At 24.8% G+C, this 25,994-nt stretch overlaps 2 protein-coding genes across 6 annotated transcripts; both read left to right on the top strand.

The window, feature by feature from the left end:
• The first annotated feature begins 991 nt into the window (after nt 1–991).
• On the top strand, nt 992–13,145 carry LOC105431148 (very long chain fatty acid elongase 1). 5 transcript variants are annotated; one of them, XM_011645161.3, is made up of 6 exons: nt 992–1,470; nt 9,555–9,720; nt 9,896–9,937; nt 10,554–10,624; nt 10,742–11,013; nt 11,636–13,145. In XM_011645161.3, the coding sequence occupies exons 4-6, from the start codon at nt 10,576–10,578 to the stop codon at nt 12,275–12,277; spliced, it is 963 nt and encodes a 320-aa protein (XP_011643463.1). In that variant the 5' UTR covers nt 992–1,470; nt 9,555–9,720; nt 9,896–9,937; nt 10,554–10,575; the 3' UTR covers nt 12,278–13,145. The 5 variants fall into 5 exon arrangements, with proteins under 5 accessions (XP_011643463.1, XP_011643460.1, XP_011643464.1 ...); XM_089074549.1 differs by lacking the exon at nt 992–1,470 and adding an exon at nt 7,245–9,375; XM_011645158.3 differs by lacking the exon at nt 9,555–9,720.
• A 4,810-nt stretch (nt 13,146–17,955) lies between these two features.
• Nucleotides 17,956–21,949, top strand: LOC105431149 (very long chain fatty acid elongase 7). Its single transcript, XM_011645163.3, has 5 exons — nt 17,956–18,376; nt 19,326–19,516; nt 19,854–19,934; nt 20,340–20,523; nt 20,862–21,949. Exons 1-5 carry the CDS (start codon nt 18,316–18,318, stop codon nt 21,206–21,208), a joined length of 864 nt encoding a protein of 287 aa, XP_011643465.2. The 5' UTR covers nt 17,956–18,315; the 3' UTR covers nt 21,209–21,949.
• The last annotated feature ends 4,045 nt before the right edge of the window (nt 21,950–25,994 follow it).

Raw genomic sequence — 25,994 nt, 5'->3', positions numbered from 1 at the left:
TGAATTTTTACGATTATCACGTATTTCCATAAGCTTCCGTATTACAAGAATTCTTTGGTCGGATCGAATGGTACAAAGATCATAATTATGTAAGCCGGTATGTACATTTTGTTTCCTTTCTAAGAAAGCGATTGAAATCATTCCGAAAGTATAAGAATATTCTGATATTGAATATTGATCTGATATATTTAATTCAAATGCCAAAGTATCTGCATCAGCTTGTTTTATTATGAATTAAATTCTTTCTTTTTATGACTGATTTTTATGACATTTATTTCTGACGCAATTAATTTTACAACAATAGTAAGAGACACCTATTTGTAGCTGGTCTATAATTCTCAATGTAAATTCGTGTTGCAATGAGTATTATGAATATATATACACAAAATGATATAATTTAAACTATTTTACAAGACTAGATTAACACAAAAATTTCTATATATAATTTTAACTTTTACTTTTGTTTAAGTCTTGTTTTCTTTGATTTTTTTATAAAATAAAAATGCTTTATATTTAAATTCGTACTTCTAAAACACACTTTTCCCACAAATTTTTAAACAATGCATCTAATATTTACTTAAAAAGACTTTTAAAAGAATAATTTCATAGAATAAACATTTTATGATAATAAAATAATTTAGTTAAATATTGTAACAGCATTTGTTACTACAAATAAATTTACAAAAGTTACAAATTAATCGCAAAATGAAATTAAAAATAAAATGCTGATTTAAATTGTGCAGAGATCTCTCTTTAATGATTTATTGCTAAATATTATTATTATTAATAATCTCTAGATAATAATAATGTAACTTTCAAGTAATACGAGGAAAGAATACCAGTCTGATAAAAAACGCTTTACTCGTCAGCGCATTGCGCTACTGCTACTGCTGCTGCTGCTGCTGCTGCTGCTGCTGCTGTTTCTACTCCGGAGGACATCCACGAAAGGGGGCGTCCGCGAAAGAGGGGAAGAGCTATGATGCATTCTTGTACTATATCTCTTGTACTGAAGACAGGAACTTACTCGCTACTCCACACACGGTGTTCGAACAGTGCCTTGCTAACTTGCATCGGCGACTAATCCGCTCTTTCCACCTATCACTACCACCTATCTTCCTTTTCTATTTCCTTTCATATTTTTTCTGTATCTTGACTCAGTTACGCGTAATATATTTCGCACTTGTCATACTGAGTCAGTGAACAGTCGCTTAAGCGACGCGGATCGCGTTGACAGACTTGACTGACGCCAGCAATAGAAAGAAGATAAATATAACGAAGATATCTTATCAGTTATCGAAGACTAATGGGTTATTAAATCTGAAAAAAATTAAAATATCAAGAATTTCTTCAAGAATCACAAAATTGCGATCGAGAATACTTGCACGTGTCAATCGGAGATTGTCTCAACTTTAGCCTTTGTCAGGAATTTTTGATCAAGATTTGTGACTGATTTTATTGTGATATTTTTATGTAAGTATTTAAACAATAATGCAAACATCATTAAATTATAATGTGTTTTGAATATAGATGACATTGTTTATAACATGTAATTTTTATCTCTAAATTAATTTTTTAACTGTAGATGAATATTATTATACACTTTAATTTTTCAATTTATTGTACTTTGCAAGAATTTTGTTCAATTGATTGATTGTCAGATAACATCTACAGTTAAGTGCTTTATTTTTTTTTCTATTAGTTTGAATCAAGCAATGATATATAAAGAACAAATTAAAATAAAATTTTAAAACAAAAGTGTATGTGTAAGTATATATGTAAGTGCATGTGTATGTGTAGGTGGCATTATAATATTGCATGTTTTAATTTTAATAAATCCAAGATTGTTAATTTTAATTCGACATAACATCAGATTGTCTACTTGTTAAACCATATTATGTATTATTATATATTATTATATATGAAAATAATTATTATTTTGCATTTAAAAAAACTGTTACATTTTAGAAGAAAAATCTCATAACTTGTACATAAATAAAATTTATACTATCTATTTTCGGATTAATGTTTAAATAGATTACAAATTAAATATATCTTTAAAAATAGAGATGACATTGTTTACATGTAATTGTCATCTTTAAATTTATTTTTTTTAATGTAGATGAATATTATTATACATTAATTTTTTTAAATATAAAAAGTTTAAATAATAATAAAAATAATAATAATAAAATCTTTAAATTATAATTAATCAAGGAAAAATTAAGCAAATTAATATAATAAAGATGTAAAAATAATTAAATATTTTCTTAAAAATTTTTTATGCACATAAAAAGATATTTAAATCTTTAAACTTTCTTAAAATAATACTTTTTTACACACATACATATATGTGTATATGCACACACAAAATATGAATTACACACACACATACACACACACACACACACACACACACACACACACACACACACACACACACACACACACACACACACACACACACACATGTAATTCATCTTTTTCTTACAAAATTAAATAAGTATTTAAATAAAATATAATTTTATAAAAATAAAATTTTTTTATCTCAAATGTTTTAAAAATCATTTTATTTTTATACATCGACTTTTTTTTTAAATAGTTACAAACAAAAATTTCGGATACAAATATTAATTGTCATTTAATTATATCTTTTTGTTATTACATTTTATTGATATTACTACAAAGAAATTTTAAAATGTTTTTTTTAAATGTTTTAATAATTTATTTATAATTATTACTATATTATTTTCTTCATAAAATTATTGATGTTTGTTGTATCGCTTGGATATTAAAAGCAATTATTTTTTAATGATACATCAAATTGCAATGATATATTAAATTGCAATAAATTCGACACATGACTATCTACTTATCTATTTAGCTATTTGTCACGCTAAATAATTTCACTCAATTAAATCATATAAATATTGATTGTCTATACACTAGGATTTATTAGGTTTTGATTTCAATTGCCAACAGATACTAGTTTTACTGGATAATAGTAACTAGATAAAGTAAATTTGCTTACAAAATTGAAAAACAAAGGAAAGCATTATAATAATAAAATTTCTTCGTAAATGTAAATGCATGTGGCAATATGGGAAAGACTCTCTTACACTTTGCACTTTTATTCACATACCAATCGTTCTCAGGTTTAATGAAATTATCGGTGAGTGGACTTTCCAAGTATTTCGCAACCCAATGAATCTATTAATGCAGACATTAAACTGGAAATATTTTATACTTATAATTTGTCTCGTAATTTTGTTGCTTATTTGTTGCTTGAATAATTAGCCAATGACTTAATTAACTCCAATTACTTTCCTCTAATTATTATACTATAGCAAAAGTTATGGTATTATTATACCATAGAAGTTATGTGCTATTGTGTACATAACTTTAATATTTCAAGTTTGCATCATAACATCTCCGACCGTAAGGCACGTTGAAAAAAAATAAAAAAAATTTTTTTATACAATTTTTCTTATACAATTCGAACTTACTGAAGCTACCAATTAAATATATTAAGAAATTGATCTAATCTAAGATCATCATTTCTAAAGTAAAGGTAAAGACACCTTACCGGATTTCGCGTTTGACACGACGCATATTTAAGGCAAGATATTATTATCAGTCTTTTTTTCGATACATTAAACTTGTAGTGTTACTTTAATATTCCGATTTTTCGTAATATCTATATCAGAGATTGATAAAATGTATATACAAATTAAAATTAATAACCAATCAATAAGTAACTTTTAACCAAATTTTGTCATAGTAAAAATTCTGATTATTTTAAAATTACAAAATTTTATAAATCTGAAATGTTCAATTTCAAATGAATGAATGATTTTATGAATTTTTCAAATGTCTGTGTTATATCTACAAAACGCCGGTCATAAATCCAGTCATCGTAGATAATATTTAATATAAATCTGCAGGTACGATGATAATATGTGTCCTACGCACATTTCACAATTGATACGTACAATGAAATGCGATTCGTGTGTATTCAATGACCCTCTTATGTCCCTGCTATATATTTAAGAATTAGCAACTACAGGATACATCGCGTGAGGGGAGCAAGAGAGCATACATATTAATGTTTCCGTGACAAGACATTAAGAATATATGTAAAGCGTTGACCGATCGCGAAGACACGGACAATTTCCTCGCGAGTCCCGACGCCGAAGGACGCGTCAATAGACAGCCGGAACTTTTTAAGGACGCGGCCGAGAAAGTCACTGACTTTAACGTGACTGATAATAATGTACCATTATTTTATTTAGATATCTATCGACCGCAAAATTAGTTATACATACGCACATAGATACGCAAATAACGAAATGTTACTAAAGGTACATACGTCGGTACCTCCAGGTATTTCCAAGATAAAAATTTATGAACGTGATGGCAAAAATTTCTTCAAGGAAGCATAGAAAAAAAATTAAAAATATCTATAAACAAACCGCGTTAATAAAAATTCAAAATAATAATAAAATAATAATAATAAAATTTAATAATAAAAAATAATTTTAATTCTAGAATTAAAATTATTTTTCCAAAATTTTGAAGTGTCTACTAGTAATTGTCTACTTTCTATTAATAGAACTGATTAAACGATATAGATTATTATTTTTTTATTGTTTACTGTCTTTTTGAACACAACTTTCTATTTGGGCTCTTTGATTGTTTCATCAATTAAACATTCGGCGCACCCCTAATTTACCAATTACCTAAAACAGCATGTTGAATGTTGATAATAGATTACATGCATCGATTAAAGCTTACGACATCGAAATCTAATTTCTGAACTTGCGACAGAAAGCGGAGAAAGGAACCGATCAATTTTGTCAGATCGATTTCACTACTGTGATGCAATTTGTACGAGAGCTACAATCTGAATCTACCGCTACTGCACCGAGAATAATTTGCACCTTTGAGTGCATACATTTTTTTCAAGTATTTTATTTATTTGTTCTTTACTCGAAGCACATGTCACATAATTCGCTTTGTAAGAACTGAATAAATATTTTGTCACGCATATCATGGCACGTGACAAAGACAAATAGATCGCGTGGAAATAATGAAACGTACATATGTAATTTTCTCATACTGGATACGTAATTCACAGAATTAATAGAAGTGGATTACGACTGTTGCCAATTATAGCTGCACTTATTTAGTTGACCATTATCGATCTGTATACCGCGCAAAATCTACGTTTTAAACATCTAACCAAACAAAATTGCTTTAAACAAAATTGTTTACTAAGTATTGCTTATTAAATATTTATCAATCTTTAATTTCCGACAAGATGTTTTATTTTGAACTCATAAACATTTGATATAAACCGGATAAATTAATCAATATTTTCTATAATATTTATTTGAATCTTTTACATCTCTTTACTTTGTCTTTAAAAAAATATTTGAAGATGTAAGATTAATATACGACAAAGATTAATATAATGAAATAAAAATTAAAAATATAGAATAATATGAAATGCAAAACTGCGAGATTCACTTCAATTTCTACACTCAATTTAGAATCTATAAAATTTTTTCTACTTGTCTATTATTTCTATTATCTCTATTTTTTTATTTGTCTATTATTTTTTTATTATTTTCTTTTTGTGTTATATGTTAAATGCAACAATAAATTATTATTATTGTAGTGTAAAAAAGATATCCGGACAAAGGTATATCCTATTACGACAATCTTTCCGCTTTATTAATTCCGCATAATATCGGAATTACAAAACAAATGCTAATTTAAATGAGGTTCTTACATTATTTATAATTATAAATCATTGACATTAATAACATGATAAGATTAAAAAATATGCAAGTTTAAAAGCAAATCATTAGTAAGTCATAAAAACTTCTTATATATCATTACATCAATATGCTCACATGTAAAGTAAAAAAAAGTATCAAATTAGAGGGAAAAAAATATCAAATAATAGAAAAATTGCATTTCATATATAACAAGTCATAAAAAAACTATTAATCATCTAAATAAATGCATATATCTTTTATGATTAAATAGATCTATTATGTTTCTAGAGCTCGTGTGAAAGATACCGTTGGATAATCTCTTGCTTATTTAACGTTTTGCTCTGACAAAATTTATAATCTGAATAATTTTACAAGACAACATTTTAATTTCACGCTTAATAAATGTAAGAATGAACATATAATAGATTTAACGTGACCTTACAAGCGTTACTTCAAAGAATGATTACTTTGAGGATGTAATCGTTCAAGAATTAAAAACATCATAATATATATATATATATATGTATACTTAGCACTTACACGTTTATGCTTGTTTATAGTTTCTCTGTATCATATATGCGCAGTCATTTATACTTTATTCTTATAGTATTTTCTAAGTCTTAACGTCATTCATATTATCATTATTATTACGATTATGAATATTAACGTTAACGTTAACGGGAAAATAAAGTGTTGAAGTACTGAAGACATGTAGATGTAGATATTATGATGTAAATAAAATGCAAATTAAAACCTGCGTACAGCAATTAGATATTTTCTGATCGTTATACATTGTATTTGAATATGAAGAAAAAAATTTAATCTTTAAACATGGTTGCATGATTCCTAAATCTTATATAATTACATACATATTAGCAATTAAAAACGCATTTACTATTGCAATTATTATACTTCTTAGAATATACAGGAAAGAAATTATTTCTTACTTTTCGTAGATACCAGGCTATTATTTTGGAATGCAATATTTCGCCTACTTTCATGTTTCTAACAAAGTGGCCTTTTCGTGATCGGTCATTGCGTACTTCTCAAACATAATGTTGAGTTTAATAAGCTGCTGCTACTCTTCAGTAAAACTAAATAGGCAATTGCTGATACTAACAATAGTTAGTAAATTTTTAAGAAAGGATTTGGAAATATACAGCACAAATTATCATGTCTTGTATTGAAATACAAATAGAAAAGATAAATTCTCAATTTACTTTATATATATATATATATATATATATATATATATATATATATATTATGTATATTATGTATATATTATGTATCTATATATTATATTATGAATTAAGTACAAAACAAAGATATTTTTCTTAAAAGATTAAATGTGAGTATCGCTTATATAATTTATAATTACTTATACTTATATTTACAAATTAGGTTTTTATTATGTGTTATTTATATAATTGGTTACTTGGAAGAATTTACAATGAATCAGAAAACATTATAATCTTTTATTAATTAATTTTTTATTTAGAAAATGAACTTGATATTGCTTATACATTATTATATTATTTCCTCTATTTATCAAGATTTCATTTTACGTTAAAATTTTACGATGTACAGTGAAAAAGTTTTAATTTAACAACGGATTACAATATTCAATAATACCAAATGAAATGTTAAAATAATTATGTCTTCAATTTATCGTATATTGATCAGATGCATATCTCAACTGGCAATTTTGGCGGCCATCGTTTCACGCTTCTCAAGGTGGGACACTTGCTAAAATTTCGACCTTTCGTGTTTATCACAAAAGGGCGACGTTATCTTTATTGAAAGCGATAAAGTGTATCCATCTTTGAGGTCACTAAGCGTTTGTCTGTTCAGAAGTATACGGAAGTATATCTTTTTATCACATTAAAATAAGTTTTCTATTGTTCAAGAAATGCGCTTTTAAATCATTTTATTGTTCAAGTTTTTTTTACTTTCAACGCGTCTCGCTTCAAATCTTTATTTATAAAGAAGACCCGCGAATAATCGCAACCGGTTTAGGCTCAATTCTTTTCCATCAAGGTTTCTTCATTCAAGGTTTTGAAACAAACCTACGGTTATACATCAAGGATAGGGTATTTTTTAAATACATGATCCGTTAGTTGATGAATTACATCCAGTTTAATTCACTACTGTTTCTTCATGGTTACACTTAATTACATATTCGAATTTCATTTAATTTTAAAATGACGCAAATTGAATAAAAAAGTGCGTTGCAGACAGCACAAGCGGCAACATGAAATGGTAGTCTGCAAAGAGAAATTGTTTTTTTCTCTTTCCGAACTGCGGCTAACCATAGAAATTTGGCCGCAATCATATCGTTGTCCTTCAAATCTTGATCGTTTCTTTTAAAGCCAGTTGTTAAACAACCATTTACTGCTAATAATGATTTCACAAGACAACACTAGTCAGTTCTTTGGTCGCTTACGACACCCTCGCTATTGCAGTGTCATTATCGTATTATTTGTATTAAACTAAATTATCGATGTTTTACAGTATATTTAAAAAAATAATAATTGGATATGTTTTTTTTCAATATGACTCGATGACGTAAGTTTATAATTTCTTGTTATAAGTTACGGTTTGTTATTAATGTCAATCTCTATAGATTCGGGATCTTTCATAAAAAAAAAAACACTTACATTAATTAAGTAAAATATTGGAAAGATTAAATAACTTTAAAAAAATTAAATAATTTTGCAGGACAAGAAAATTTTGTTTACTTTGATTCAAACTTGATCCAATAATTGTAATTTTTTTTTAAAATCTTTAACCCAATGACGTGATCACATTCAAAATTCTTGGAAATACTAGACATAAATATAATAAAAGTGCCACGACTTCCGTCTTAATATAATGTTCGCTTCTACTTTATTTAACATATTTAATTCTGTCTTATATGCAAAATGTTTGTAAAATACAATGTAAAATGTTAATTAGACATTAGAAAAATATACATCAGAAACAGCTTCATTACATTAATATAGGAGAATAATTCATGTGTTTGATATTGTGTTCATGCTAATGAAAATATTTATTCATGAATTTTATTACGTCGCAAAATCTTTATAATATTATATTAAAATTATGCATTACCTAACTTGCGCGAAAATTTTCTTATTTAGAAATTTATTTCTAAAATAACAATATTATTTAAAGTATTTAGAATGTTTAAATTGTAAATTTACAATTAGATTTCTTTCATATAAACTAATAATTTTAAAAAACTTAAACGTTATTTCCGAAAGATAATGTAATTAATAATTCTAAAACAAAAATGTAATTATGCTAGTTATATTTAATTAGGATCAACCAAATTAAGTGTAATTTGGTTCTATTCTTGCAAAATTCCAGAAATTAGAATTCCTTTCCTCCATTATGTCTTTCGTAGACTATTCGTTAAATATTTCTAATTAAAATTGCATATATACGTACAACATGCAATTGCCCGTTGCAATTAGGAAAAGGTGCAACAAGTTTCCATCCCCTTACCATGTCGTCGTCATTAGAACCAATGTCGTCATAGACCAAGGACAACTGAAAAGACAAGTAGAACAATGCACTTTCGTAGTTATATGTATGTTAAATACGTTTGCAGCATACATACTGCAATACCTTGCCGTATGTATGTTGCAATCATAGAATAATCTAACATTTTCTTGTAATAAGCATTAAACTTACAATTTTATACTCACATAAAGTTTAAGCTAATAAAATAATTGAATTCTTTTACAAGATAATAAATGTTTTTTTCAGCTTGTTAGAAATTTGTGCAATTTGGCTAAATACTAGACCAGTTTCCATTACTATCTAGTATTATTGATTTCTCTTTATATATATAAAAAAAAATACTGCATAACTATTAGCAATTAGGCAAAATTAATTGGAAAAAATTTTGTGTGTCAATTCTTTACAAGATATTGTAAGTTAATATTAAAAACGTAATTGTTCACTTTTTTATTATGTGATTAGATTATGTACTTATGTATATGTAATACATCTCACGCTGATATATATATTGTTTTTGTTATGTGTTATGCGTAAATTAAAAATGTGTAAAAAATTAAAACAATTTACAGTATATTTCTGTTATAAAGGTTTCAAGAGAGATAAGAAGTGACAATTATCAAAAATTAGAGGTGAGCAAGAGACACACAAAATATACGTAACAAAACATACAAACAAAATATACGTAACAAAAAATCTTATTATTATTTATTTTATTTATTTTACTTATGTTATTATAATACTAATTTTATTAATTTTAATTATTCTTAGAATAATTCAGATTATAATAATGATGAGAAATAAAAAAGAAACATGAAAATAACTTTGATTTTTTTTACTGCCAAGTAACTGATTGTAAGTTCAGATTTTGTTAATATTTTTTTGTGCAAGCTATGAGAAAAGTGTAACACCTTAATTATTTAGGTTCCTAAACAATTTTGTTATTTAATTATTAGAAAAAGATCAATACAACTAATATAAAACATAATAACGAATAAAAAGCTGCATTAAATTTCTAGGATTTTTATCGCAATTTTAAAGACTCTGTCATTATTTTATTATTCTCATTATTATCATTATTAAGTACAAAAAGATATAAATTACGTTTTATAAAATTAGCACTTTATATTTTATTATTTGTGATATTATAAAAGATGTGGTAAAGATAAATAGTTGGATATTTTTAAGTTTTTAAAGAAAAAGAAAACTTTGAAATTTTTAACTAACTTACAATATATATTTTTGTAGATTTTCAAATTCAGAGTACAGAATGTCGGGCATCGTGGAATGGTATAGAGATGTGATTGATAATAAATATGGTAATTTTACAACAAATAAACTATGTTTGAAAAAAATTATGTTTCGCGTTTACGTTGCATTATAGTTATATTATTAATTACATGGTTTTATTTAATATTGTTTCATTATTTCTTTAGATCCAAGAACAGCAGAATGGTTTTTGGTACCTAGTCCTGGTCCAGTTCTGACCATCGTAGCAACATACATATATTTTTGCGTTTCCGCCGGACCGAGATACATGAAAGATAAGAAACCATATAATTTGAAGAACATTATGATAATTTACAACTTCATTCAGATTCTAATAAGTCTTTATCTGTTCTACGAAGGCTTAATGGCTGGTTGGTTGTACGAATATAATTTTATTTGTCAACCAGTCGATTATTCATATAAACCGAGTTCAATGAGGGTAAGTCTTAAACTGCTATTAACGTAATAACACTGCAATAATGATCTATACAGCACGGAATATTTTAACTATATTGCAGCAATGTTGTAATTTTACAAATGGCAGTGCAATGGCAGCGCAAAAACTTTGTACAAAATATCTTTTTCTCTACATGTTCTCTCCATTGTATATTAAAATAATCGACGTTTATCGACATATAATATATAATATTATTACATATTTGTAACACTTTAATATACTGCAACTTGTTATAGATACATGTTTTATTACTATTTTATTATAACTTGAATAATATCGAATATAATAACAAAATCCAATTTAGTAATGTTGCAGTTTAGCAATGTTCCACGTAGAAAAATCACGGTAATAAAATTTTGAAAGGATTTTCATGTATAAATTGTATCAGCATTTTTCGCGATTTCAAAAGTAACGAGATACGACCATTGCGACCTTATCGTTGCGACAACCTTAAATTGGTGCAACCTTAAATTATGTAAATTTTAAGCCCACCCGAGGTGAAAGAGCGTACCCATTCTCCCAGGAGAAAATGTCACTTGACTTGATAATTGCAACTATCATTAGCGTGTGTCCGCTCGATCTTTACGTAATTGTGCCCTTCTAGATGGCTCGTGGCGTTTACGTGTACTTCATATGCAAGCTGATCGAGCTGCTGGATACGGTGTTCTTTGTTTTACGCAAGAAACAGCAGCAGATCACGTTCCTGCATCTCTATCACCATTCGATGATGCCGATCTGCGCCTGGATCGGTGCAAAGTTCTTCGCCGGCGGCCATCCGACTCTCCTCGGCGTCATCAACGCCTTCGTCCACGTCTTCATGTACACCTACTACATGCTATCCGCGTTCGGCCCGCATATGCAAAAGTACCTGTGGTGGAAGAAGCACCTGACCATTTTGCAGATTATGCAGTTCATCATAATATTCTTTCATAATCTGCAAATGCAGTTCACCAGCTGTAATTTCCCGAAGCCGCTGTCACTTCTGCTCATGATCAACGCCGGTATGTTCATCTACATGTTCGGGTCGTTCTACATAAATAATTATCTGAAGTCAAACGTACGACGGAAATCGAAGATCGATGGCAATACAAACGGCGTTACGAACGGCGTTACGAATGGCGTAACTAACGGTGTAAGCAACGGCGTGGCCAACGGCGTTAAGAATATTAACATCAATGATGTTACTCATGCCCTTCTTAATGGCAGTCATTTAAATCTCGAGATTCTCCACGGTAAATCCGATTAAAGAACTCGAAACAGAACTCTGCTATCCGGGGAACTGTGCCTGTGCGAGTAGAAAAATAATTTTTCAAAAGTTCTTCCAAGAATGTCGCTTATTAAAGAGCGTATTATATTCTCGTAACGTAGATGTAATGAAACGCGAGATAACGCGGCGTTCTCCCGACCTCGACGTTATTCCGCCGATATTTCTGCAATATGAGTTACGAAAGTAGGTTAATGCGTACAAGTAGCAAAAGAATGATACTTTACAAGTAAGTAAAGATTGATTCGGGTTACCTGTGTGCTAATAACGATCCGCTTGCAAGCGATCCTCTGCGAACTTTACGCGAATTACGCACAATCTAATATAGACTGATTGATTATTTGCATAAACTTATATAAACTTACTTTCCGAAGATGCGCAACAATATTAATACGATGTATAATACAATTTGGCATGAAATATGTATCTAAGATAAGCTTATCAAATTTTGTTTTGAATTTTTATCAAGAAATTTATTCTCGCATGATATAATTAAAATAGATTCAAGTTTCAAATTTATTATTTCAAATTTAAAATTTGCTTTCAGAAATTCTATGTTATTTATAATATATCATTGTTATGCGTGCGTATATTTGCAAATTTAATTTTAAATCTCTTCCATAATGATAAAAAAATAAAAGCATTTAAGGATAGGAATAATCCTCAGTATGTATGTTGTGTGTATTTATGATATGTACTTTTGTAATAATATGCGTTTTTGTAATATACTAAAATAATAATAATTAAAATATAAAAATTTATATAATCCTGCTGTTAAAGAATTTTTAAATAATAGAATAATTATATTTCAGTAAACAATAAACTGTATAATATTTTAACGTAAAACAAATTTATAGAAGAATCAATCATTATCTTCCTCAGTTTAATATAAAATTATCTTCTTACATATATATATATATATATATATATATATATATATATATACACACATATATTCAAATTATTGAGAATTCAAAGATTATTATTTACTAGCATTATTAAAAATATTCTAATAATTTATTTTTATACTTAAAAAAAACAATAATTCAAAAGTTTAATATGTACATAAAAAATTTTTCTAAAAAGTTTCTTACCAGATATTGATAAGACAGAAATTCATTGTTATTATCGATGGTTGCGCAAATAAATCAATTTCTGTACCGTGAAAATCCTGCGACACTAAAGCCATCTTAGTAGAAATTCTCTATTAACGACATTTGTCGATATCTTAAATTCCTGTTTAGAAACAAGTCATAACAATATTAACTTTGCAAAAGCAAACTTTGAATATCTCAGTAATTTGTTATATAATTAATTAATTAATCATAACTTCAATTTTATTTATTATTTGACTTCAACTAATATGACAAATTTTGGTGCATTATATAATTAATCGGCAATTAATTAAATTTTAAATTAATAACTTACTTCTTTTATTAAAAAAGTATTCCAACATATTATACAAAATTCAATACGTTTCATAATTTCATATACATTTCATAATTTTAATGCAAGTATAATTCTTTTTTATTATGTCAGTTAAAAATTAACTTATGTTAGTACAAATTATATTTTTACTGTTTTTCGTTTAATATTATACAACAAAACTATCCTTTTATAAAAAAAAATCAAACAATGAAAAGACAGACAATGAAACAGAAAAAGTAGACTAGAATATACATATAATGAATATACAATATACTAAAAGAGTAGACTAAAGTATGTATAGAATGACTTGCAACGCTCAAATAATGATACATTAAATATCAGGATTTCTTTCTCTCTTTCTCCCTCTCTTTCTCTCTCTCTTAATCTATCTCTCTTATCTTCTTCTCTCTATATTTTACGCAATTTGGAATGGAAAATTAAGATTTTTATTATCATTAATAATGTATAAAATTTGAACAAGTGGAATAAATTAAAATAAATTAATGTTTAAATTAATTAATGTTTATGATAGCTTAAAAATTGATTATATAATATTATAAATATATCAATATAATAATAATAATAATAATATTATTAATAATATTATTATTATTATTATTATTATTATTATTATTATATTATTAATATGTTAATATTATAGTTTATATCTCATAAAAATTAGTACATTACATTCCCGTATCTTTCTAATTTATAGCTTCAAGCTGGTATTAACAATTTTGTGCCGAAATTTAAAGAACAATTGAAAAAAAAACTTAATTATTTATTTTTAAAAGATTTTTGTGTTAGGTTTTAATAACTAGATTTTAATTATTAACTATACGATTATAAATAGAAATAGAACAATATATAAATTAGTTTTATTATATTTATTAATACTCACGTAATTAATTATTATAGAAAAAATGATTGATCATTGTTATTATTTTTTGATAAATCATTTCCTTTAAAATTACATTTTCTGGATCACATATACATCAAGTATTGCAATATGTAAGTATCGCAAGTCATTATAGTCGTAATTAAAATCAATGATATGCTGACTTTTTGCTTTAATTAAACTAATCGCCGATTCTTATTATAACAAAATGTATTATAACAGAATAATTTCATACATTTGCATATAACATTGCACATTTTTAAAAACTTTTTACAATTAACTTAAATATTTAAAGATTACAATTTAAAAATCAAGGAAAACTAATATGTAGGCTTTTAATACCATTTTTTGCAAAATATGGAATCAAACTAGTTTTGTAGTAAAAGTATTGAAATTAAATATTAATTGTTTTTAAATTATAAACTATTAATTTATTATTTTTTGTAAGAAATTTAATGATAAGATATTAAAAGTATACAGAAAGTTTTGGTAATTTACTTTTACTATTTCTTTCAAAATTGTAAGAAAGAGAAAAAGAAAGAATACAACTTTTGACTTATTGTTTTCTTAAATCAAAATTCGTGATTGATAATAAATTATTTTGCATTTATGTTCCAAATTTGTGTCATGCTTTTTATTATATTACATAAAAATTTTTTAATATGTAATCAATCATTACGAAAGCAATTGACAAAGAATAAACAATTCTCACATAAGACAAACATAAGAGTTCGAGGTCGTGGCCTTAGCACTGGGGCTCATTTCCGCTTCACTTCGAATTTTAGATATCGATAGTTACAATAGCATATGTATAAGTAAGTATATGAGTATATCATATAAATTTTATTACGCTTCAAATAAAATATGTTACGTTTCAAATTAAGAAATTTTCGTAAAAATAAACTTCGTTTCATTAAGATAATAATTTTTATCAATAATTATCCGAAAATTTTTCTTAAATATTATTATTTGAAGAAGCTCTTAAAAAGAATATAACTTCAATAAATATTAATATAATACATTTATTTAATAAATAAAAAAAGATAAAAAGTGAAATGTAAAAGTCAATTACAGAATTTTTCAAAATTCGCAAAAAATACACAAAATTTCAAGCTAACACATCATTGTCATAATGATGTAATTATTTTTTATAACATTACTTATGGTTTATAAATACAATTACAGAATTTAAATGCTTAGAATTTTATATATAACTGAAAGCCGTCATATTTATTACTTTCACTTTACGAGCAATTTTGTTTACATGATTCTCGGATTCTTGCAAAAACTAATTATAATTGCAAACATAATTAAGAAGTGTCAGTACTAATGTAACATAAAATATTATGTTTCGGTAATAATATGTTGAATTGTTAAATGCCACAAACGTTGCAATCATTATTTGATGCTTTTAATATTGTTATTGTAATCTTTAAATTGAGAAAAATAATTTATGCAAAATAAAAAAAGAGAAAAAATGATATTAAGAAGTACATGTAGTTTCTAATATACAAAAAATAGAAATATATTTAAAAAAATATAACACGCAAATAAGAAATTATTAAAACTTGTAGGAAAATTGTTTTATATATAATCAATATATTAAAATTTATTTTAATTATTACTATCATTTAATTAAAATTCTCAGTTGTAGTTTTGTAGTTGTATAAGCTTACAGTTAATAACAATAACTATGAAATAAAATGGAATATGTAATGTTTAACTCAAATTGGTTGATTCTATTACGAATTCTATTATCACACTAATAAACAGGAACAGTTTTAAAAACTAGGAACTATTTTTTAAAAAATGTTTAGATATCTGCAATATCCGTAGCTTAAGCCAAAAGGAAAAGATCCTTTGTGAATTAAATTTTAATAGTACAAATAAAAATATTATATGTGTTAGTTATAGTTTAAAAATGAATTCTAATCTAACACACATAATATTAATTCAATATCGTTTTATATTGTTTGATATAAATTTTTTAATCTTCAAAAATTGTAATTGAAGAAACAGAAGAAATTAAGATTTTGATATGAAGAACATATTAAATGTTAAAAATTTAAACAATTAATAAACAACATATTTTTTTATTAATTTATAATTTATAAAATAATGTGCGATTTTATTTATAACATTCTATATATATATAAATTTTCTTATAAATCATAGAGTTTTTAGCTATTACGAAATAAGTTGAAAAATTATATAGGTACGATTACTAGACATAATTAACAAGAAAAAATTATAACGAATTTTAAATTTTATACAAAACTTAATAAATTTCTTACGTGTTATTTTTATTGACATTTTGTGTACTAGAAGATTGTACGCTTCCTACCTTTAATTAAAATTAATATGCAATTAAGAGCAAACGCCGTCGTATAACATGCAACTAAAATTAATATCGACAGAAGGCAAATCTATTTTGAAACTTAGATAGAAATAGCAATGTCGTAATACACATATCTTTTGTTGAATGTCTGAAATGATTGTTACTTCATATTCGCATTCTTAACAATACGTCACGCGTCTGAGTATTGCAAATGCAATTACGTTGCAATTAGCCGCAATTATCTGCAAGAAAGATGAAACTGAAGAATTGAATTACCGACAAATTAGAGACTTGAACAATTTTTCAAGTTGACAAAAGATTATCTACTAAAAGGAAATAAATTAACTTTATTTAAGCCAACTTTATTTGGAGTACTCAATTATTGTTGTAATATAATGTAAAAGTAAGAAATATAAAAAGTATAAAAATTAAAAAATAAATAAATGAAATAAATAAATGAATGATTTCTTTTCTTCATGATATTAAAAAACAAAAATATATTTTAATAATATACAAAAATTAAAGTATACAGATATTTTTATAAATTAAATCAATATATTATTATATTTTAATATTATCCATTTTGATCATAATAGATAATAATTTTAATTAATTTATCTCTAAATAATTTTGAAAACACGTGATTTAATGTGTGTGTGTGATACATATTATACATTAAATATTAAATATTAATGTCATATTATATACTATTACTTTAAAATGCTATATATTATATCGGATTGATTAAATCGGTCAAAGGTGAAAGATTAAGAATTCGACAAATGATGAAAAATCAAAATTTGAACAAGCTAGATTTAAAATCTTCCCAATATAATAACCTGTGAATATTTGAAGTAATTTTTATAAATATAATTGGCCAACTCACCTAAAAAGTCATTATTCCCAAAAGAAATAGACATTAACACTTAATTACATTAAGACGTTGTCACATAAGCTTGCTATAATTACAATACAATGAACTGACATTATGACAAAACGGAAGGGGAAAATATGTCCTCGTAGTCGGTTTGAAAGTTTCATGGTAGCTAGTCGCATTGAAGAAAATTGTCGAAAAGAGTGTGACCAATATAGATATCCCTACATATGATTAAATAAAAAAAATTAATCAATTGAATCAGAAATAAAAAATAATCGAAAATAAGTGTTTAAAGAAGTTAAAGTTAAAAAACACCAGTTTTTATTAAAATTATCCGCGTATTAATAAGAAAAACAAATATCAAGATAATTAATTAATATTCTTCATTTTGTACTTGTGTGAATATCGCGATAATCGCATGATAATCGATTTCTTTGGACAATTCTATAGATAAATAGTATTCAAAATCGTTCAGCACTATGACTGCAATTATAAGACAGCTTATAGCATGGTATAAATTCATTAACGAAGATCTAGCAGGTATGTAATCTCGTTTTATTATTCACAGAAAATTGTACATTTTTAGATAACATTGATAATTTTCGAGTTAATTTGTTACATAAAAAAATTGCAAAATATTATTAAAAAAAAAGAATAAACATTTTGTTTAAATTAAACATATTTTAATATACAATTTTAATTCTAAAATAAACATTGATTTTTTTCTATCCAAAACTTACATCTTACAATTTATAAAAGTTTTTAAATTGTACAGACAATCTGTATGCATCAATATTATTATAATGATATATATTGTGCATATAAACGCATTATTTCTTGTAATATACAATTTATAACATTATTATTAAAATATATTTTCTTATTATCGCAAGTACATTAATTTTTGCATATTTTACACACGTATGCACACATATGTCATTATAATATGATAACAAGTGATGAATTGTTATTGTTAGTTATATTGTTTATCTTCTAAACGAATATTAAACAGTTTGTCAAAGTTCATGGTTAAGAAAATATTCCAAGTCGTAAAAAAATAACAAAACTATTTTAATTGTCATGGGCAGACAGAATTGTTTGTTTTTTCTTCATTTTAATTCCGCTAGTCATTTTGAAATAATTTTATAAATTTCAACCATAAAAATATTAACAAATAAATAAATTTTAACAGTATATATCACATGTCTCTGATTTATATAATCGTATGATATTAATTGTATAATTATACAAGTGATTTATATATGTATTATGTATTAAATACTTACGTATTAAATACTGTTTTTAAATATTTAGAGTAGTCATTTCTAAATAAAAAACCATTTTAATCAACAATAGTAACCGTTTGTAAATTTGTTTGTATATTTAGGATATAATTTATAATATATAATAAAACTAATTAAAAAGTTTTATATAATTAAGTTTAATATAATTTGCTTTTATTAATTTTATTTATTTCTTATACTGCAAGATCCACGTACCAAAGATTATTTTATGATCAGCTCACCATGGCCTGGTCTAACTCTGATTGGATTGTATCTATATTTTATATGTAGTTTTGGACCAAGATTTATGAAAAAAAGACAACCTTTTAAATTAAATAGGATATTGCAAATATACAATGTAATACAAATCCTATTAAATGGATTGTTATTTTACATAGTAAGTAACATTAAACTTTTAATTAAATTTTTAATTGATAATTATTTACAAAAATATAAGAACACAAAGATACTTTTATTTATATATACAGTTAATACAATAATTGTTATTGTAATACAATAATTGTTAATCAAGAAAAGTTATATAATTTAATGGTAAATATTATAATAATTAATGTTTTAAAAGTGCATGTCATTAAAAATGTTATAATTTTTTCTTTTTTGGTAAAATTAAATATATGTATATGTAGAAATCTAATATAATTAAATATTTACTTAAATTCCCATCTTCTTTGAAAAAAATATACTCTTTTTTTATATAATTATATATATTTCAGGCATTTGTAGAAGGGTTGTTAAAAGATTTTAATTACTTCTGCGAGCCTATTGATTTCTCATACACACTAAAAGCTATAAAGGTAAGAAGTCAGTTAATTAAAATTCTTCTTTTGCTAGAACTCTCTAATTTTAAGCTATTAATTATATTTATTTATATTGTCAAATGCAAAATATTGCTATAATAATATTTAGTTTATATACCAACAAACGTCTTTATTTTAAATTTATTTTATATAAAAATAAGATATGAAGAAACAAACCAATGAATTAATATCAATATCATTAATATCATAAAAAGATAAAAGCCAATACGAGCAAAAAAAAATGATATATAAAAATAGTTTATTAAAGCGTGATATTTTTATATATCGTCCTTTCTTTATTCGTATTAGCCCTTTTTTATAATATTTTGGCTTAAATTTATCGATTTCTTGATTTCTATTATTTTCAATGAATTAATGTTGTTACATATATTTGCTAAATAGATCACCAAATTGGTCTGGTTCTATTTCCTTATCAAGATGTTGGATTTAATGGATACAATCTTTTTCGTACTCAGAAAGAAGCAAAAACAAGTAACATTTCTTCATTTGTATCATCACGTTGGCATTCTAATAGGTTCTTGGTGTGCCACTAAATATCTTCCTAGTGGTCATACTAATTTCATAGGTATGTATGTATATATATATATATATATATATATATATATATAAATACAAAGAATTGTCTTATAAAAGTTGATGATTTGTATTCACATTTTTCAACTTAAAATACATCGTAAAATTAGTAAAAGTATAAATAATATAACTTAGATAAATATTATAATAAAATTGTATTTTATTTTTTATATAAAAATTACAATTAATATAAGCATGAGAAAAATATAATATGAAGATAGGAAGTTATATTTATTAAGACTAAATGTATGATTAATCAATAAGTTTTATATATCAACATAACAATATCTATTTTGTGATAATTGAATACTTATTAATATTGTATTTTAGGAATACTTAATACAGTTGTTCACGTAATAATGTACACGTATTACCTGTTATCATCCATGAAGATAAACACAAATGCGTGGAAGAAATATATTACTCAGTTGCAGCTGATCCAATTTTTTATAATTACATTACATGATTTACAATTATTCTGGTTAAAAGATTGCGACTTTCCATTATGGCCGATGTATATAATGGTACCACAGAATCTGTTTATGATGATATTATTTGGAGATTTTTATTATAAAACATATATCAAGAAAAAATCAGTAAAGAAAGCAGTGCTAACAAAGACGGAAATAAATGGCATCTCTTCTGAAGTTACTACTGAAAAACAAAAAGAACAATAAATTTGCAATGTCACATTTTGTCCAAATTTACTGTAATTACTGTAATTGACATTTACTGTAATTGATTTTATTAAATTTTTTTACATTAATACAAATGTCTCTTTAAATTAAATATTAATTGCTAAGAATTAAAATTTATTACTTTATTCAGATTAATTTGAAAACTCAACTATTATTTCATAATATATATTCTCTCTTTATAATAAAAATGTTTGATATATTTATATAAGCTTAAATCTTCATTTTTCAATAAATTGTTTACTAATACTTATTACATTTATCATAACAAAACAAAGAGCATAACATGAAAGAAACAACATATAAATTATTAATAAAATAGAAAATTATTTTTTTACAGAATTTATAACAATTGCAAATTTATTTATATAACATAATAGACAAAATTCATTGCAAAATTATTTATTGCAATTGTATTTCTTTCTGTGTATATCTTTTTTTAATAATAAATTTTATAGCACATATTTTATTGCAATAGTATCTTCCAATTGTAATATAATAAAATAATTTTTATAAAATAAATATTTCATAAGGTAACTACTTTAACACCGTTTTATATTCCGATTTAAACTATAATTGAGACTATAATTAATATCTGTGACTATAATATCTGAGACTATAATTAAATTGTCTGGATAAGATATGATACATAATATATATATGTATATTTACGAATCCTAATTCATCTTTAGAAGATGGAATAAATTTATTTCTAAAATCTTACAGTTGTCTTTAAATAACATTTATTAATTCATTCATATTTCTTACTTCATAATATTGACTATTACTTCAGTATAATAGCAACTGTTTATTTTCTAAATGTAAATGTAATCTTTCATTGTTTTAAACATAACTCATGCGTTTTAATTAACATCTGAACCACATACTCTATATTCATTTAAATACTTTTATATAATAAAAATAATTTTATATAATAAAAATAATTTTTACAATATTGTACTTGTACTTAAAATACGATAAAATTACAGTTAACTGAAATTTTGATGGCGGAGAGAAGATAACAAAACAATTAAGAGTTCCATTACACAATATTTATTTTAAATTTAAAATTACATTTATTTTCTACTTCAGTACTATACAAGATTTTTATAGTAGACATCAATAATGCGTTCTCGTTTAAAAATAGTTTCTAGTCAAACGTATTATATGTAGGCAGTCATTTTATTATTAGATATTCGTCAAAAATATATTATAGCTATAAGTATAAATATATTATACTTTTATATTATGATCTAAAAAATTATAATAAAAACAAGTTATGTTTAATTATTGTAATTTATGTTTATAAATTATGTTTATAAATTATGTTTATAAATTATGTTTAATTCTTTTAAATTTATATTTTATAATTTTTTTTTTATATTTTAACATCGAATTTATTAGTCATAAATTATACAAAGAACTAAATGCTATAGTATCTTGGAAGTAACTATTTTCAAATAAAAAGGTATTATTGACGTCTACAGTTTTGACCTTGGAATTAATGTGTTATTCATGCCTTTTATTTTTCTTTCCACTTTGTTGTATATTTATTCGCAACATGCAACGCTCTTATTAGAAGCACTCTATGCTTTATGTGTTTACTGTTTATATTGTTACTATTATAAAATACTATTCTTATATATTATATTTATATATTATATAATATATATTATATTTTATTACATATCTTTAAGTATCTTATATAGCACACACACGCGCGCGCGCATGAACGTTAATGCATATTCTAAATCTAAAACTCAAAACTTTTGACAATATTATTCTATACAATTTGAGAAGATATATTAAATCCATAATACGCTATATAAAAGTTTCTAATATCTATATTAATACAGAAAATGAAAAACTATTTTTATTGTTACTATTACTATTTATATTTATAGTCATTAACAATCTCATTTACTCATTTACTCATTTACTCAAATATATTATGTTTTTCTTTTTTTTTATATACACATACACATGCGCGCGCGAGCTTAGAATTTACATATATAATCATATTTAATTAAGGATATATTTTAATTATATTATAGATATAATGTATACTACATAGATATATATAATATACACATATATATGGGTACATATATTGATATTAAGCTACAATGTAATATTTGTATTTTATTTATATATAATTTAAAAACTCAAAATAGACAATTCTCTAATAAATTATATTTAACGTTAAAGCATTAATTACGGCGCATAATTTTGGCAATAATATACATTTTGATGTTACTCCTGTGTTAATTTCAGAATAATCTTCTTTTAACATTAAATTTTGCAAAGAATATTTAAAACGTAAGAAGGTGCTTGCACTTTGATTAGCGTACGTATTTTCTAATTTAATTTTTGGAAAAAGATGGAAATTAGCTTTTAACTTAACTTTACAAAATAATTAAAATGTATGTTGAATTATTATTCGGTATACGTAAGTATTATATAAGCAAAATTTCTATATTTTTTGAACTAGCCTTGATATTAAAATAGTATAAATAGTGTTTCTTTCTTTAACCTATTATGTTGCACAAACATTGCTTTTTCTTCTTTTTATCATTCCATCGCACCATATATTAGGTTAAATAAATAATTAATCGTGGCCCTGACCGTGGCCTGAGGATAAAAATGGTGAATGACCTACTTTTTTGAGAACGGTCCTGAACGGGGACGAATGGAAAGAAAGAAGCTAGAAGATGAGAAGAAGACGAGACGTACATGTATCCATAGCAAGTCCCACTTTTATCACAAAGATACCAACGAAGATGCCGTTATGTTGATCTCGATCCAGCCCTGAAGATTCACATGTAAACGTAATTTTTTTTTATTTCGGTGACATTCTTTCACTATTACAAAGAGTAATAGTGCTTGAAATTCGTAAGCTCCATTTTTTTCATCAATATATTTAAAATATTTTAATTTCAATTTTTCTGTATCCTAAGTACATTGTCTTTGTAGAATTCTTTTGATTTGTGTTTAGGAGCCATTTTATTCAAAAGGAGCAATTTTATTAGAGCGATTAAATAGCGTATGCATACATTATACATGTGCATACATATTTTTTTCTTTATTACTATTCAAAAATATTGAGTGCTTATTATGCATTCACATTATTATGCATTATGCTCAGTTTGACTGCCAACTAAATGTTTTAGTACTTTTCTACATTATAAACATTCACTTATTATCACAAGATGATGACAAACTATTTTTATCAAGTACAAAAAGTCTTTATTAAAAAAAAAGATAAAAGATATGAGAAACAAGATTTAAAATTAAAGTAAATTAATTTTTTCAGTATTGAGTTAATTTTTTCAAGTTCATTTTTAATTTTTTCAGTATTCAGTAATGTTAATATTCCATCTTTTCTATCTTTTCTCTTAATTAACACAAATGTATAAAATAAATGACAATTGTAAGCGTATGTAAAAAGAGAATGTATTATCTTTTAAATATATTAATTTAAATATAATAATTAATTATAGTTCTGCTTTTAGCTAACTGCTTCGCAAATCCACTGATAACAACTGTAGTTGACTGATACAAAACTTATTGAATTTATGCATATACATTCAAATTAATAATTATTAGACACTAAACCTAGTCAAGTATACATAACTTGTATCAAAAACACTTAGTCAGTCTATAATTATTTATATATTTTTATTATGTATGCTTATGAAAATAGTGTGAGATGTAAAGTTAAACTATATAGTAAAAGAATGATTTAAAAAAACAAAAATTGGTTATTACATACGTATAAAATTTAAACATGTTTCATTCAAACATTTATTGTATGAAACGTTTTATTGCTTAATCATTTAGAATAGCTTTTAGCAGAAGTACGTTAATGGCTTATCATTCTTTCCTCTCTAATTTTAATATTTTATTAAACTTTTACACTTAGCTTTGATATTTTTTTCTCCAATATTTAAAAAGAAATATTATATTTTAATTTTATTTTATTTTATTATAAAAATGTATTTTTTCATTATCTCTTTTATATTTTATTTCCATTTCTTGAAGTTGAAAATAAATATTAGATTATAGAAGATAAATTTTCTTTTAGTGCGTAACGTGACTTTGTTTAAAATTCTGATTACGTTTGATGTGATTTAATCCTAAACCTAATCCTAATCCGCTGTAACTATTATATCGATGATACTCCGACCGCTTAACCCACTAGATAGAGCACATAATCCTACTTCCAAGCTATAAATCGTTAACTTACTTCTAGCTAAAAACGCTAGAAAGCAACAGGCGATAACATTCCAAGACCTTTTTTTACTCATAATACCTTCGCTCCTCTTATTGGTCAGGCTGCAATTGATGAGACACAATTATTTAACATACCGACGACGACTACTTAAGATGCCATTTTATCAAGCATTTAAATCATGATGCCGCATGCTAGCTAGCAGGTGCATTTCCAATAATTACGATAAATTTTTATCAGATTCTTAAAGTCAAAGAGAGCGACACGCATGAAAATTCTTCGTATAAACTTTACGACAACTCCCGTCATTAGCTCATGATAATATCATTCGTGATTTATTTAAATTCCGTGGTTTTATGCCGAGCTACAAATCCATCTGAAACTTCATTTCGTATCATGAATACGTAAGCAACAATCTGTTTGTTTTGTTTGTTTAAATAATCGCGACACTAGAGGATGAATGATTCATTCACGTTTTTTGATTTCATTAAATAAATGAAATGGGTGGCAAATTAATGTAAATAGTGAATTATTAAT

The sequence above is a fragment of the Pogonomyrmex barbatus genome, unplaced genomic scaffold (genome assembly GCF_055798465.1).
Source record: "Pogonomyrmex barbatus isolate J1 unplaced genomic scaffold, ASM5579846v1 scaffold17, whole genome shotgun sequence".
In the NCBI taxonomy this organism is placed as follows: Eukaryota; Metazoa; Arthropoda; class Insecta; order Hymenoptera; family Formicidae; genus Pogonomyrmex; species Pogonomyrmex barbatus.
The sequence above is the reverse complement of the archived record's forward strand: the minus strand, read 5'-3'. Positions and strand labels throughout refer to the sequence as shown.

Bases quoted from the DNA above. Each gene is read 5' to 3' on its own strand.
- LOC105431149 (XM_011645163.3), top strand. From the start codon at position 18,316: ATGACTGCAATTATAAGACAGCTTATAGCATGGTATAAATTCATTAAC. The intron at 18,377-19,325 runs GTATGTAATCTC...TTATACTGCAAG, and splicing joins CATTAACGAAGATCTAGCAG to ATCCACGTACCAAAGATTAT. The intron at 20,524-20,861 runs GTATGTATGTAT...ATTGTATTTTAG, and splicing joins TGGTCATACTAATTTCATAG to GAATACTTAATACAGTTGTT.
- LOC105431148 (XM_011645162.3), top strand. From the start codon at position 10,576: ATGTCGGGCATCGTGGAATGGTATAGAGATGTGATTGATAATAAATAT. The intron at 10,625-10,741 runs GTAATTTTACAA...TTATTTCTTTAG, and splicing joins TGTGATTGATAATAAATATG to ATCCAAGAACAGCAGAATGG. The intron at 11,014-11,635 runs GTAAGTCTTAAA...GTGCCCTTCTAG, and splicing joins ATAAACCGAGTTCAATGAGG to ATGGCTCGTGGCGTTTACGT.